At 38.5% G+C, this 15922-nt stretch overlaps 1 protein-coding gene across 1 annotated transcript in view; it reads right to left on the reverse strand.

Moving 5' to 3' along the window:
- GPC6 (glypican 6) overlaps positions 1–15922 on the reverse strand; it is a 574538-nt gene that overhangs the window by 210330 nt on the left and 348286 nt on the right. Inside the window, exon 4 of the mRNA XM_009278474.1 lies at positions 647–812. Coding sequence (XP_009276749.1) covers positions 647–812 — 166 coding nt within the window. The remainder of the gene's footprint in view (positions 1–646; positions 813–15922) is intronic.

Raw genomic sequence — 15922 nt, forward strand, 5'->3', positions numbered from 1 at the left:
ATTTCTTTCTTGTTTTTTCTTAGTTTGCTTGAGTGAAGAATTATGTGAATAAAACTGTAATAGCAGTTTTCCTTAAATTCTGTGCTCCATTCTAACATTTTGATTGCATGTTTGGTACTTTCTATTCAGCACACTGAAAGGGAGACATTAACATATTTTAATCAAGAACAAGGAATTAATAATTTCTCATGTATGTAACTTAAAAAGTTTTTTGCCTATATACTACCAGAATTAAGAACAGCAGCTGTTGTGATTTATGTTGACTGGATGTTATACAATGTTGTTATCTTCCCAGCTTGCAAGTGCCTAGTTTTCAATTGTAATACATACTATTTCTGCCATGTTAAGCTTGTTATCAAATCCTCAACCAAAGCTTTCTCAACATTTCACATATCATGTAATAATTCGGCTCAGAAGCCGTAACACCACACCATTCCTTTTGAAATATCAAATACAAAATGTGACTGGCTCAAAGGGTGGAAGAGTAATTTCCTACTGCAAGCCAGGAGGGTCAATTAGAAAGTGACGTGCATCTGCAGTTGCTTCATTGCGAATATTGACCAACAGTGTCTTCTAACCTCACAAAACTCTGCAGATGTTTGCTATTACCAGCATTTCCTTCCACTAATATTTAAACTCTTCTTACCTATGAACAGATTCCACTCAGTATCCAAATCAGCCTGATTTGCTAGGCAGCCCTTCATTACATTGAGGCAATAGTTGTTGCAAGGTTTCACAGTGGGAAGTCCTCTGCAGTAAGGGCAGTACAACATCTTCATTAACGCCCGGATGCACCCTGGGGTGGGACTGACCTGCAGATTTTAAGGGGGGGAAAGAAAAAGAAAAAGGAGGAAATCAATCTCCTGTTCTGTGAATTTCGGGATCGCTGAGATTATGCCTCTCAAGCAGTAAGTGCAGAAGGGGCAATTTGTGAAAAGAGCTCAACCCTTAATAACACCCTCCTATGAGACTAATCAATTCCTGCCAATTATCTTCATTTAGCACAGCCGGCAGCGATTTTCAGGAATGCAAAAATCAACACTCCCCTACTGATGGCGGTGCTTGTCTCCCCAGCCCTCCCACACAAAATCTACTGGAAAGCGAAGGAAAAACATCCAGGGAATCAGGTGGACAGTAACTGACTGATCCTAACATGGAGGATCCTGAGGAGACCCCACGCTCTTCCTACTCAAGCTAGAACTGTCAGTCATACCGTCACTGGATCAGATTCTCCTCTTTATTAAAGCACAGTAAATCCAGGATAATCTTGATGATTTCTATAAAATTATTCAGAACTGCACCACGACAAAGGGATATCATTTTGTTTTCAGGCAAAAATACCCTTCTGTCTTCTCAGACAATTTCATAAAGAGATCAGACAGGGTTTTTTTTTGTATGCTTTCAACATCTCGAGTGACAAAAAGCATTATAGACAACAGTCTAGTGCATTTCAATTTACGTATCAGCATGGCACAACATGGCTGCACATGGTGAACTTAAAACAGCCACCAGTCAATGGAAAGACATCCAATGAGTTTAGGATTTCCAGTCAAAGTCATTAACACTGGGCATGGCTGACAGAAGGAAGAGGTGTGTAGATATAAACTTTTAGTGATATGTGTTACAGTTTGCACTAGAAGGGTATGGGTTTCCTGGAGAGGGAGCACGGAGGTTAGGGAAACGTTTTTGCATAAGGCTTCTCTATTATTTCTAACGATCCTCCACCTCATCTTTTTTAGTCATCAAAATGATGGGCATCTATTCAGCAACGTGCCTTCCATGTACAATGGAGAGAAATAGGTCTTCTTTAGGTAATTTCTTGAAGAGTAGGATAAATCATCTTCTGGAGGACATCCACTGAATCCTCCATATCTAAATTTAAACTGCACAAACTGGTCACATTTGACAACCATGTGAAGTTCCTCGGATAAATATTATTTCCCTCACCTTCTCATTTCCATATTTAATTGTTTCATTTCGGACTTTTAAAATCACATGTACTGCTACAATGTATGTTTCCAGGCCACAAATTCTATCTTGGATTAAAAGTGCACGTTAGGTACTACTTGCAATAGCATCTTGTCATGGTGCAGTGGAGCATAAGTTTCTCATGCTGGAGTGACAATCTAGAGCAATAACAAAGGGCTACAGGTTCCTCAATGATTTCAAAATTCCTGGACAGGAGAGTGCAAAGCAATGGCACTCCTTTCACTCATTCTGTTGGTTTATGAATAAATGCAACACTTCTAATATGAATTTGAAGGGATTAAACTGTTTTTCTATATTCATGGTAACTTGTGCTGAAAGCATAAATCTGACTTTGTGCTATAACAGTACGTGCTAAACTGACTGATGTGGTTTGCATTATCAGGATTGTACTAAAATGGCACTTTTCTTTTTCTCTGGAATTTCTTTCTCCCTTTTTGATGTTAAATCACTGATTTTTAGAGAACTATGCAGAACATACTCTTTACTTTGGACATTTTTACATGAAAATGGCTCTGTTAAGAGTTATAGCAGATGCTTCTGAATATGATATCACAGATATCAAAGAATCCACATGGAGGAATGATGCTATGAATGACCCCCAGGTTAAAAAAACACCAGTGGGAACTTTCACCTTATTAAACAGCAGAAAATCCAAATACAAGGAAAGCTGGACTTCATTATTTCCACTGCTCAGAACGACTTTTTAGAGTCACTTATCCAACTGTTTTATCTTTATACCTCCAGACCTAGAACAGGCCCATTTTTACAAAAAATTAGCACCAAAAGCAGGACGTAAGCAGAATACATATACTTATGGTCAACAACGGAATCTTCAAAATTACTGTGAAATTGCTGCTTAAAGCCAGAGATATTTCTATTTGTGGGCACTGAGAGTTTTATCAGCAAATTTCCTTTCATGCTTAAAATTATGCTTCTTCCCAGGCCCAGAAGTCTTGCCAATGCAAAGTTGTCAGCACCCGGTTGACCCCTAAGTTCAGCTGGAATCCACATGTTCTGCCACCCGCACCTTCCCAAGCCCACTTTGGCACTTGTGCCGACAGCACGTATACCTATAGGATCTGGACCTTGCACAAAAACTTCCTGGCAATTTCATTCTTGAAAAGCATAGCTAGAGGAGAGAAGACAGCCCCTGTCTTTATACATTTCTATAAATCAAATATCATAAATATTTATGTGAGCCTTATTTTATCACAAGTGTAGTCTGAGAGGTAACTAGCTATCATGTCTTTCTCTGCCAGAGGTCCAGATCATATCCCCGATCTGCTAGGATAGCACCCTAAAGGCCAGTTAGAATATCTATTTACACTGGCCCAGTGAATCTTGAATTCTTGTTGCATTACGCAACAGCTTTAACCAGAGTACTCCCAGACACAGTCCACGCGAAGTAGTCAGGATAAATTCTTACCACTCAAAAAGAATGAGCAGGATGCAGGTGTCTCATATCTTGTCTGAATGTTTTAATATCCCCCATACAAAATGGTGGCATCATCAACAGCATTTTACAAGAAAGAAAGGTGCCCTGCTTTTGTTTAGAGAGAAGTAATACAGTTTTTAAGATAAGAGGCCAAGCTGTGACTCCAAGCAGAAAGCAGATGGAGAAAGTTTCTACAGAAGCCTCTGACATATCTATATCAGCCTCTGACAGAGACCAACACAAGCAGCTCCTTGCTGATCAAGCTGGATGTTGCAGACCTCTGTTTCAGAAGATGCTATGCTGGTGAAATGAAATACAAGCACAGATCAATTGCTGTCTCTGAGGCCAAGTGGCAGGGACTGGCTTACATTCACACTGCTTACTGCTAGCACCTTCTGCGCCAGGCTGGCCACATCCCATACTACTACACAGTATTTGGCACTATATCTCCTCCGCATCCCACCTGGTGCCTGAGTGACTAAAATACATAATAATTATTTTGTGTGGTTATTTTTCAGCTCAAAGTGTTTGGAATAATAGGAGGCAGTACTGCAGGCAATGGGAGTAAAAGGAAGCATATAATGTTGCATGTTTTGAAGGGAGACAGGAGGTTACGTTTGATAGTGCTTAGACTACACTTGGGTTAGTGTTGGAAAGAAGGGAGGCCACCAAAACAAGACAGGTATCTTCTTGCAGCTTTCTGGAGGCAGTCTCTGTCCTCCAAACAGGGCACAGGCACTGCGTGGAGAGAGCCAGATGGAGAGGTCCAAAACACACCCAGGAGGAGGGCTAACAATTAAGCTGTGACCTGAGCACACGATGAGTCCTGTTCTCAAGCTTGCTCCATATTCCCCTGTCACTTAGCAGTACTGATGTACCTTTAGGTGACCAACCCTTCCCACTTGTGGCACAAGGAAACATTAAAGTAACTCAGCTAGTTTGGAAGTCTGAAGGCTAAAAGTTAAATGCTGTGTTACAGCAGTTAAGTGCCTTTGTGAATCTAGCCTTCCAGTGAGCAGCCAAGTTTCAGTTCTCAGCTTCAGCTGGTTTTTTCTGTACCTTTATTTTCAGAGAATACAGTCAGGTCTTTTTTCTCCCTCAACAACAGCTGAAGTATCTTTCATGCAAAAAATAATCAAATTTTGCTCTAACATTCTGAAATCTTGGTAGAAAAACAAACATAAAAAATATTCAGCTTAGAGTGTGAGTATTTCAGAAAGCTATGAACACGTGAAATCTGGAGATTATCACAGAAAGTTGATTTTCCACCACCTATAATTGGCTTGCTACTTCTTGCTGCTGGCAAATTCTATGAAATGTATTTTCAAAGCCCATTTTTCATTCCCATCTTAAAAAAAAATATTCAGAGTCTCTCACACCTAATAATACTTTTCTGCAGACCAGTCAAAAGGCAGATATTAATTTTATTCAGAAGTATTCAAAACCTGCATTTGCTGAGGAAAGCTGTTCCTCAGCTCAGGAGTTTCAATGGTTTTTCTGTAACTAATATTTGTGGATGGATACGGCTTGGTTTTTTTCTTTTTTTGTCTTTTAAAATATATTGCAATTGGCTCTATGCTAATAGCAGCAGAGAAATTTGCATAGACTTCAAAGTTTAGAAATAACTAGTCCTTATGTAAATCGTATATTATAAATCAACCAGATCACACCAAATGACATAACTGGGGAAACTGCTATAGAGGCTTCATTAATTATATCATGCTGTCTCCCTGACTGACTAGGACATCTTCATTTTAGTATAAGCATACGTGGAATGCAGCACATCAGAAAAGTGCCTTTCTGAGCTTTGATTGAGCCTAGTAGCTGCAGGACATGTTACATTACTGCATTTTGTAACATTTTCTGACAGCTTCAGCTTTATTTAAATGTATGTTTTTGCATACACGCAAAAAACCCAAAAAGCAAGATTGTTAAGGGCTTCATTACTGAACACTTGTTTTCCCCCTTCGGAAATTCTACATTATTTCATCTAGAAGACAGATTTTGCAATAGTGGACTTGCAAACATAAATAATTGAGGAAAGAACTTCTTTGGGTAAAAGCCATGAAATTGTACTCTCTTGTAACACCGCATTTGCAAAGACTGCTTTGTTATGTATTTGACCTGTTTTTATAACCAAAAGCCTTGGCTTTGTCAGGTACAAAAACATAAATCTTTTTTCTGATACAAAAAATCAGACAAACTGATTAAACAACTGGTCACCTTTAGAAGGATCAAATGCACTGACATGCAGTTTCTCTACTTGTATTCATAGGAGATTTCTTACCAAAGTAGCTGGTATATGTTGTCTGGTAATAAAGTAGGGGTGTTCTTCCAAAGTAATATTGAATGTACCTAAATTCACAGCATAAAGCCATACTTAGGTCCAGATCCTATCATTTCTTGGCATATAATAAAATCTGTCAAATATGAGCAAAATGAATCAAAACTGAGTGCCACCCCGGAGACCACAACAGGGGACAGAACTCCTTCCTACATTTCCTATGCACCCAAAGGAACTGACCCCATTTGGAATCACACGGAGTCACTCCTTGGCGGGGAAGACCTTGGGGTAAAACTGCTGTGGGGAACCAGTCGATTCCTAGCCAACTGGCCCATGAAGTAGATACCCTTTTAAAATGCCTCTACACTAGAATAACCCATAGTCTGGAAAGGAGAAGAGGATTGCTTTTTATTTCTCACAAGCTTTACGAATGCATTAACAACCAAACTGCTGGATAAACCGTGGAAACTTCTACTTCCTTCCCATTTGGTGTTCAAGGCAAGGTATCAAATGCTTTGCTTTATACAAAAGGGTGAGGTATATTCCTGCAATCCCATGTAAATGGTACATAAGTGGAGAGAGTTTTGAAATGAATCCCTGTCTTTAGCACTGGTGTGTTGGTTAAATCATTCAGCTCCCCACTCAGCAAGCTGATGTTGTGTGTCCTGCGCAGGCATGATGCACTGTCTGAGAAACTGGGGCACTGACATCCTTAAGTCACTTTTTGGATCTCTGTGCAGTCCATCTACAACTTAATGATGGAAAAATGAGCTATGTTTCCCAAGCATAACTTTGTTCATAGCCTAATTATCTCAAGAGTTTCAAATAGGACTAGGGCAGTAATAATCAAATGCTTACGTGGCCAGGTCAGAGTTTAATTCTGAATACATTGGCATGCCTCGACCAACTCCAGGAGAAATGCAAACTCCATTAAGAGTAGCAGTCCCCCCACATTCTTCCACCAAAAAGTTAATATATCTGTGGACAACTCCTTTGCCCAATTCTAGCACTTCCTGTCAAAAAAACTCCACGGTATAATTCTAGTATTTCTATCCAAAATTATATTTACAGTCAAATGGGATATAAAGATTAGAAGTTCATGCTTGTGATTTCAGAAGAGAAGGAAGAAGAAAACCTTTAATTAAGAATTGCTGATTATTGCATTCAACCTGCTAGAACCGAGGAAACTTTTCCTGAGCACAAAAACATCATTTCTGATCTCATGAAATGGGTGTAAACCAATTGTAACAGTGATGTAACTGGGCTCAGACTGAGATGTAGAGGTCCTTTTTTCTTTCCTTTCATCTTTAATTAACTTCAGTACAAAGACTAAACTTCAGTCCAATCACTCACTACTTTTTGTCATATATCTCTGACACTGTCTTCTCAACATGTTACAATTACTCCCTATTGATTTTTATTGTTGTTGTTTGTTTCTAATACTGGGGAAAGCGGGTTAAAGCTTAGCTGGCCATGATGTTTTTCTTCCTTTTGCTCTTTCTTTTCTTCAAGCAAGATTTGGTCACTGTTGGATCCAAGTGATTCCTTTTTCTCCTTGTTCATATTTTGGCTATTTTCATGAGCACTGTGTTACTGCTGATTTCATTTAATAATCTAGATATGAAGCAAGTTCTTTTCAGCAGATTTCAGCTGAAAATATGTCTGTGTGTACCTAATTAGAACTACATAGAAATATACATAAGATATTTGAATGCTTTATTGAAATAGTTCTTATTGTTTTGGTCTGGCTCTTAGATGCTAAGATCTCAGTTCGCTGCTTTTATAGCACAATCTGATATAAAAATGGAAATACTGCGTCAGCCATACTCAGTTGGGAATTTATGTTGTAGAAGGTCAATTTGAGAATACTTGCTTATATCAACCAAAAGTCTAGTCTAATACTAACCTCCTAGAGAAGATAATAGCTATCTTTTTAACAAGTCATCCCAGATGACTGAAAGGTAGAAGACCTGGTTTGAGTACTACAGCTTTGTACTAGTGCCTTTGACTTTGTGCTTGAATTATACCAAAATAAGAGTAAAACACTACAGTCAGTTAAACAGCTGCAAGATTGCCACAATTCTGGGATAGTATATCTCAAGAATATGACGAGATAAAACATGGTAAATTTAATTTCAATATTTTCATATCCAATAAAATATAAAATATTTTTCTAGAAAATATATAATTTATAGTTCAATATGCCCATCAAACTATTAGAAACAATTTTAGGGCAATATAGTTGAACCCTAGAAAAGTTTTATAATGTAAAAAAGAAATTACACATTTACTATCTGATACAAACTGTGCAGCATTAAGCACTTACCCCACTGCAACTCAGAGGAACCACCTTATTTTTTTTCTAAAAGAAGAGGAACGTTTAGCCATTCTTCTTGTCCAACTGAGATGTCCTTTTCCATTATCCATGATTTTGAAATCATGAGAAATATGGCAACTGGATTTCTTTCCAACACCTATTAAAATTTGAGGCATTTTTCATACTTATTTCATCATCTCAGTGTGTCTATAGTTGTGTTCTGGTATGTGTATAGTTCTGGAAGGTGGACAAATATTGCTCCTCCATTTTACAGATGAAAAAAATGGAACACCACAAGCAATTTTTAAAGGTATTTAGATGGATAAAACCCTAAAAGTTATGCACCAGAATTTTTCAACACTGCTCATAAGCTCTTATCTGTGATTTGCCTAAGTTATCATAACATGTAATACTGAAACTGGCTATAGGGAAATAAGGACTGCAAGTCTCTAAGTGATTACATCAGGAGGTTGTACATCAAATAACAAATCATTGTTGGAGAGATGAATTGTGGAATTTCACAGTTTCCCCACAGAAGTCAAGGGCAAAAAAATACAAGGACAAAATGTTCAGATGTTTACTTGGGTAAGACTGAACCTCTATTTACAGAGGAAAAGAATAGTTTCTCCTATTTTTAGGAAACTAGGAAAATTACTTATCAGATTATCTGAATACAGAAAATCCAAATTTAGAAAACCACTTGAAACGCTGCAGTCACAGGGATACTTTGTGTAAAGCTATTTTTTTAATCTCTTGAATCACTTCTGAGTGATGCTTTAAAGCAAATTTTTTTTACAATTTAAGTTTTTACAAAATAAAATGTTTGAATGCTGAGGTGTAAATATTAAAATGTTCTTCTTAAATCCCATTTTACCTGTCAGAGGCATAATCAATTTCAAACAAACTGGGTGAAAAACTGCTGTTTGATTATAAATATGATTAAACCGAGAATTTCTTAGACTGAAAATAGTGCAAGCTGAGAAAATACTCCAGGATATGGGGGTTTACATCCCATGAGATATTACTGAGCTGAAAAATCTGCCCTGCAAATTTTCTGGAAAAATATTTATCTTTCTCATCTGTTGTTAGAGTAAGCCCACATTAAATAGAATTTGAGGTATGAATTCCATCTGTTATTTTCCCAGCATTTCAAGGGCAAAGCTAAGGTGAAAAATCTTTGAAATAATTTCTTCCTTCCACCCCCAGGAGAGGAGAAGTTTTCTGTTACACAGATATAAGGAAGGAATCTCACAGCTGTTAGGCTTTTCAAATCCCACCATTTCTTCTGGAACATAAACTTTAAGATACTCTTTTAATAAAAAGTAGTCCCTCTGCTTTCTTCCCAGAGGAAAAAACCCACTGCATCTCACTTGAAAGGGAGTGTGCTCCTTTCTTCCAGCCTCGTGTAGAAATGTCTATGGCTTCCACCAGATAAGAGGGCCTTGGTTTAAGAGGAAAGCATGTGCTAAATTTGCCAGGGCTGAAAATAGAATAGGACATGACTGTAAGCAACAGGGTCGGAAAACCCCCTGAAACTGGCTACTTCAAATAACTCGGGGAGCAAAAAGAAAATCCATAATTCCAGCATTTTAGAAGATGTCCTTAGTATGATTTGCTTGACTAGACACAGATATCAAAATCTGACCTATGCTCCCTTACAAAACAGATTCACTTCACCCTAAAAACAGGCATCTAAAATAGGTGCTTATTACTCTCTCTTGCGGTGCTATAATGACTAGTCCATGTGCAAATATCTTCATGCGTATGTTTAAAGTTAAGCAAGAAGAATCCACTGTTTTTTCCAACTAAAAAAGCAGGAGGATGTTACTGTGCAACAATGTGCAGTTGCCTTCTAGAACAGTCAGAAGAAGAGCCAAGTTGAAAGAGGCATTAAGAAAGAACGGTGAGGAAAAAATGCCAGATTAGGCTCTGCATAATCAAGCAAAAGTGGCTTTGTGCTCACTGGGAGGAAAAAAAATGTTGCAGAGAAGTAGGTTAAGTATTGCCCAGGTACAAATCGGAAATAGAAGGGGAGGTCCTTGATAATCTGGAAAGCAAACCCCCAGATAAACAGGAGGGAAAATTCTGAGAAAGGGTTAAGATAGAAAAAGAGAAGAACTGCCACAGCAGGAGATAATGATCAAATCGAGCAGTTAGACATGCTGTGCAGCAGTATCTGGGTAAGAAAATGATGTGAAGAATGGTCAAACTCAGTCCTACTTACAACACCCAAGAAGCTTGAAATGCAGACTACATACCCGAGAGCAGTCTTGCTGACTGCCTATCTATGATTTCACATAGTGCAAAACAGAAAAGCACCTGAGAAGAAAATCAGTTCTCTCAAATAGAGAGAGAGAGAGCAGCAAAACTGTTCTGATCACTCATAAGTACTCACAAGTACTCACAAGTAAATCTTGTTCGCTGTTCACTGACCTGTGAATTGTTATTACTGACTTAAAAAGGGCACGAAGCTCAGAGTGGTGCAGAGGGCTGTGGGATGTCTTAGTTGTGTGGTGTCAGCAAGAACACACTAGCCCTGATGAGAAAGAAATAAATGCATGCATAATATTGGCAGTCTTGGTCAATGATAAGTTATGCAATAATTTGAGGTGACAAGTGACAACAGATTGACCCAATATAACATGTTCCAGCTCCTTCCTGCTCTAAGAAACATGGATGGAGTCATGATGCAAAAGACATTTCAAAGTTTATTGTAAGGTGACCACTATCTAAATTTGTTGACGATGGCAATCTCCTAGACACAGCAAGTGAGGATATGCAGATTCCTTACAGGTGCCTTCCCACATGACTGATGAATTGTCTGGGCTGCATATCGGCAGCGACTAAAGGGTAGGGATTGGGTGGACTAGTACTAAAAGGAGGGGATTCTACTAGAGAGAGAAATAAAATTGTAGGGATAACGAAGCAGGCAACTCCAAGGTTGATCGCTTTGTCTACTTGATAAGCTTCATCATATTCCTACACTGAACATTTTTCAAGTGAGTTCAAAGGGTAAAATCCCATAAATAGCCCTGGGCTATTTGGAAAAAAAGCAAAGGAATCTCCATAGAAACAAAACATGATTTTTCAAGTTGCCCATATTCTTGGTCCTTCTCCATGAAATTCAAAAGGCCAAATAACAAAGAGTGCTGGGTTTTGAAATGAAACAGTAAGTCTGATTGTTAGCAATAAGCTGGTCACACCTTGTCAGAAACAAGATGAATACAAAAATGCAGTCATCACTTCAGCAAAGAATGCCAAGCCTGCTTTAAAGACTATTTGCTGAAGACCCTCCAGCCCAGTAGAAAGCAAGATGTTGGTTATCCAGGACAAAACAGAACACAATGCTTTGCTTATGCTCCTGTTTCATTTCATGATGTGAATGAAGCACAAGATGGAGCACAATAGACAGGACAGTAAAACAAAGTCTGTGTGGATCATACACAAGTACAGAGATCGAAAGGGAACATCTTAAACTATTTTCCTGGCTTCTAAAGTGAAGGGTGTCAGACCTTTAAGGTATCCCAGCAAGGACCTAGTCAGATACATTGCTGGGTTCTAATAATCAGCCACAGGATCCTCAATACAATACACAATGTCTTGGTAATATATTCAGGGTAGCACGGAAGCAGAGGGATGCTTTATAAATAGCTCACCATCTATTTATAGGATCCATAAATGCCCACTGCATTATGTGGGCCCAAATCATGTGAGATCACCTTATAGCTCCATGTTAACATTTCCTCTTTTATGGTCTTTCAAATGCTCTTGTTAGATTTTCACAAAGCTACTTGTAAATATAAATACCATATATAAAATATTTAACAGATGCTCAAGTGCACCTTGGGATGATGACTATGGTCTGGAATGACCTGTTTATGGGATGTGTGCCCACATTTCTGCTGAGTGTTGCACTTGCAGCTTTTGGAACTGCATAGTAGAAGGTAAATTTGCATCTTCATCCCATCATTTAAGCATTATTTTACTTTTTTTTGTTTTCTTTTAAATCCCTTCCTGATAACTCCTTCCCTATAGACACAAAATGTAACAACAGAGGGGTCCTCACTAGTGTCTGCGTGTCCTACTTCCAAGTCACTATAAGAGAAACATAGGAAGGTGATTAAATTGAGAACAGTTAGGGGAATTAACGTCTCTACAGTAAGAACAGGGATTCTTTTCAGTGTTTTGTCTCTGAGTTATGTGCTAAAAAAACCCATGGTCCAAAAAACTAGCACTGGGTGAGTATATGATATGAAGTCAAATATATCATTTCCCTCAGAATGTTTTATTGGATCGTATTAAAACAAACTAGTCCTGTGCAAATGATCCAGCTTTCTTCCTCCTTCATACTCATGTCCACCTAGACATATAAAAACTAAAATCATGTACATATATAGTAAAATTAGATGCATTGCCTTGTTCCCTGATAGTTAACAGAAGGGTGAACTGCAGGAGGAAAATGCCTCTATTATACCTAGTATTATAAAATTATAGCTTAGGTACTATAATTTTTGGAAAATATTCTAATGGAAAGTAAGGACATTGTAGCATTGGTTTGAAATAAGCAAGTACCCAATGAAAGAAAATTTGTTGAGTTTAAACTGGCTATTTGTTCACACTTGCAGGAAGCAGATCAAAACCTACACTATAAAAATATATATGACCATCAAATTTGTTTTTTCCTTTTATGTAGAGATAGACTAAATGTGACATTTACTATTAAATCTTCATTTAATCTACCGTGAATTTTAGGTTGATGTACAAAACAGAAGTAGAGTCTACAAGCACATGAAAACATGCTTTTTAATATTTTGTTCCTCATAAATTCTCAGCAGGTAAGCTGTTGTTTAAATTTTTTTTCTTTATCCAAAACTGAGCAAGAAAATGCATTCTGTGTCGGACTGACTAGGACCGAAAAGGCAGCAGATCTATAAATGTGAAAATTAAAAGAAGATATTAAACTGGGAAAAAATATAGCCTAAGATTATTTTCTTTTGCTCAGACATTTTGCCATAGTAATTTAAAAAACAACAATTTCAATTATCACTACAAACTACTGTAATTGTCTTGATTTACAGTTCTCACCTTCTCAAGCACAGAAATCACTCATTTATGTCTTGTGGTTTAGATCCATCAACAGCCCTTGAAAGCACTGATCCTATATCATCCTCAGCGGGATGGAAGAGCTCTGCAGTATGCACTGAAGCCCCTGTCCCAGATGCACACTTCCCAGCCGTTGGCTAAGATCAAGTGCATCATCTTTTTTATCACTTTAAATCTGATACATCCTCAGCTTGAAGATTTTATATTAAATGGATTTGAAGGGCACGGGAAGGGGTAACCTCTTCCTCCATCCACCCCATGCATCAACCCAAAACTGCAGTGCTTCCAGGTACCGTGGCCACATCGTGACTGCATGTCAGGATGTGATATCTGCGCATAAAGCCACCCTGTGAGCTTTGGTCTTTTTTCAGGTGGAATCTGGATCTGTGGTGCTTCCACAGATCTTCTGGTGATGCAATCAATGGCCACACCACCACCCACCCCGCTGAGCCTATGTACTCCACAGGGCTGATGCAGCCACTGCAGCTATGCTCTTCACGGAGGACTCCTGAAGTCTCGGGTCAGAGACACAGTGTATATGGGGAAGGCTTGTAACTGTGACTGCCCTTGTCCCTGCTGGTGTCACTCTTCCCAACAGACTTTCACAGACTTTCCAAAATAAGTTAGAATGGACTTAATTGTGCTGTGGACTGAACTGGTCCTGAATACACCTGCAGCCAGACCAGGGCAAGGATTTTTGTATTTCTTCCCCAGCATGCCAAGTTCTCCTTTAACAAAGTGAAAGATCTTCTATAACTTGTTAAATAAGATGTCAGTCCTTGCTAGATGGCAAAACCCCCATTCATGTTGAACCTGATATGACCACACAGATTGGACTGAATGACAATTTGACCCATGTCTCTAAGTGGCAAATGACTGAATTTACTGCCAGCTAAGTCAGAGAATCCAGTAAAAGTAAAATACAGCACTGTATAATGGCTACCTGGCAGTAAATTTGTATTTAAGCTATTTCATTGCCATTTGTCTTTATCTGATTAAGCCACCTGATTTATAAAACATGCTGGAATACAATTTATATACAGCAATATAATCCACCTCGTGGTCTGGTTTCCAGAACCACAAGGGTAAACATGCTCAAACCATAAAGGCACTCTCAATGCCAGATATCCATTTATAATGTCTGCTGAAAGATGTCTCATCATTACCATCTCCGGTATGGATGAACTGTCAGCTACACTACCACAACCTCTTTCCAAACCTTTTAAAAGTAAGGAAAGTCTCAGTTATGTCCAAAACACTAAGGTATTTCGCAAGTTGGGAGGGATTTCCTTATCAGTGCAGTAATATCTTTCACCTTCAGTGAAGAAGGCAACAGGGATATCACTGTGGAGTTAGCACTACTGTAAACCTTTGGCAGAGAGGCCAAATTTTCCAGTGGATACGAGAAATGCAACAAACTTGATAGTGTCCTGTGTATCTAAAGGTGGATGTTGGAACAGATTCTGAACGTGACAACTTTGGTCCAGGCACCACAAACCATCGTAAAAAAAGTACAATTTCACTGTCCCTGTCCGTTCAGCAAAGAGTACATTGTTTCCAACAGCATCTCTAGAAATAAATGTCAGAAGTAGAATACTAGTTCTTAAAAATCTATGTCTTATAAGGCTGCTGAAACATTTCTAATGAAAAATTAGAAGGTAGAAGATACCTTGTCTTCTTTCTTAAACAGCAGCGGGGTGAACGGAATAGATGCTGCACCGACAACTACCAGGGTTCAAGTTTTTATTTACATGGGCAAGTGCAGTGAGGTTCAAAGCTGTGCAAGGTCTCCTGGACATTCCGTCCACTGCCTGGATTTAAAGGATTGCTTCCAGAGCAAGAGAAGAATAAATTTGCCTATGCTTACTTGATTTTCTGAATCTCTACGTAAGATACTTTAAACTAAACAGCCAATTAAAGCCAACAGTAACTGGATTCTGCAGCACAAGTATCTCTGGCCCAAGAAGCAAACTGGGATCACCTGCTGATTCACCATGTCACTAAAATGCCATTTGATGGATGGCCTCAGAATTAATTATTGAGGTCAATTTCAACTGGGTACATCCAGTTTGCTCCTCTCTTATCAAAAGATGGTTTTCCAATTCACAGAGAAAAATCATGATATAAAAGTAGTCTTTTTTCACTGTCATTGCTTATTTTACATCTAATTTTGCCACCACCACTCTGCACCTCAATCCGCAGTCCCACAAAACTATACCATGAACAGCCCACAGACAAATAATCAGATAAAATAAGCCAAGATTTCTCAAAAGTTTTTTTTTGATGGACATTGTTCTATCATCTTGATGGACCTTAAATAAGTGAAATTAAAAAAGAAACAGGCTAAAGGAAAAGACACGTGAACTTCAACAGTTTTTAGAGCTTATAAAACAATACTTCTAATGTGAAGTTTTCTATGCTAGCAAACTTTCCAGAATAAAGAGCATAGGTAAGGAATGGTTGCTATTAGATGAAAGGCTAAACTTTCTTGCTGACTTAGTCTAGCAAGTGTAAAATTGGTTTCTAGTCACAGAATCATAGAATCATTTAGTTTGGAAAAGACCCTTAAGATCATTGAGTCCAACGGTAAACCTAACACTGCCAAGTCCACCACTAAACCATGTCCCCAAGCGCCACATCTGCATGTCTTTTAAATGCCTCCAGGGATGGTGACTCAACCACTTCCCTGGGCAGCCTGTTCCAGTGCCTGACAACCCTTTCGGTGAAGAGATATTTCCTAATATCCAATCTAAACCTCCCCTGGCGCAACTTGAGGCCGTTTCCTCTCATCCTA

The sequence above is a fragment of the Aptenodytes forsteri genome, unplaced genomic scaffold (genome assembly GCF_000699145.1).
Source record: "Aptenodytes forsteri isolate BGI_AS27 unplaced genomic scaffold, ASM69914v1 Scaffold32, whole genome shotgun sequence".
In the NCBI taxonomy this organism is placed as follows: Eukaryota; Metazoa; Chordata; class Aves; order Sphenisciformes; family Spheniscidae; genus Aptenodytes; species Aptenodytes forsteri.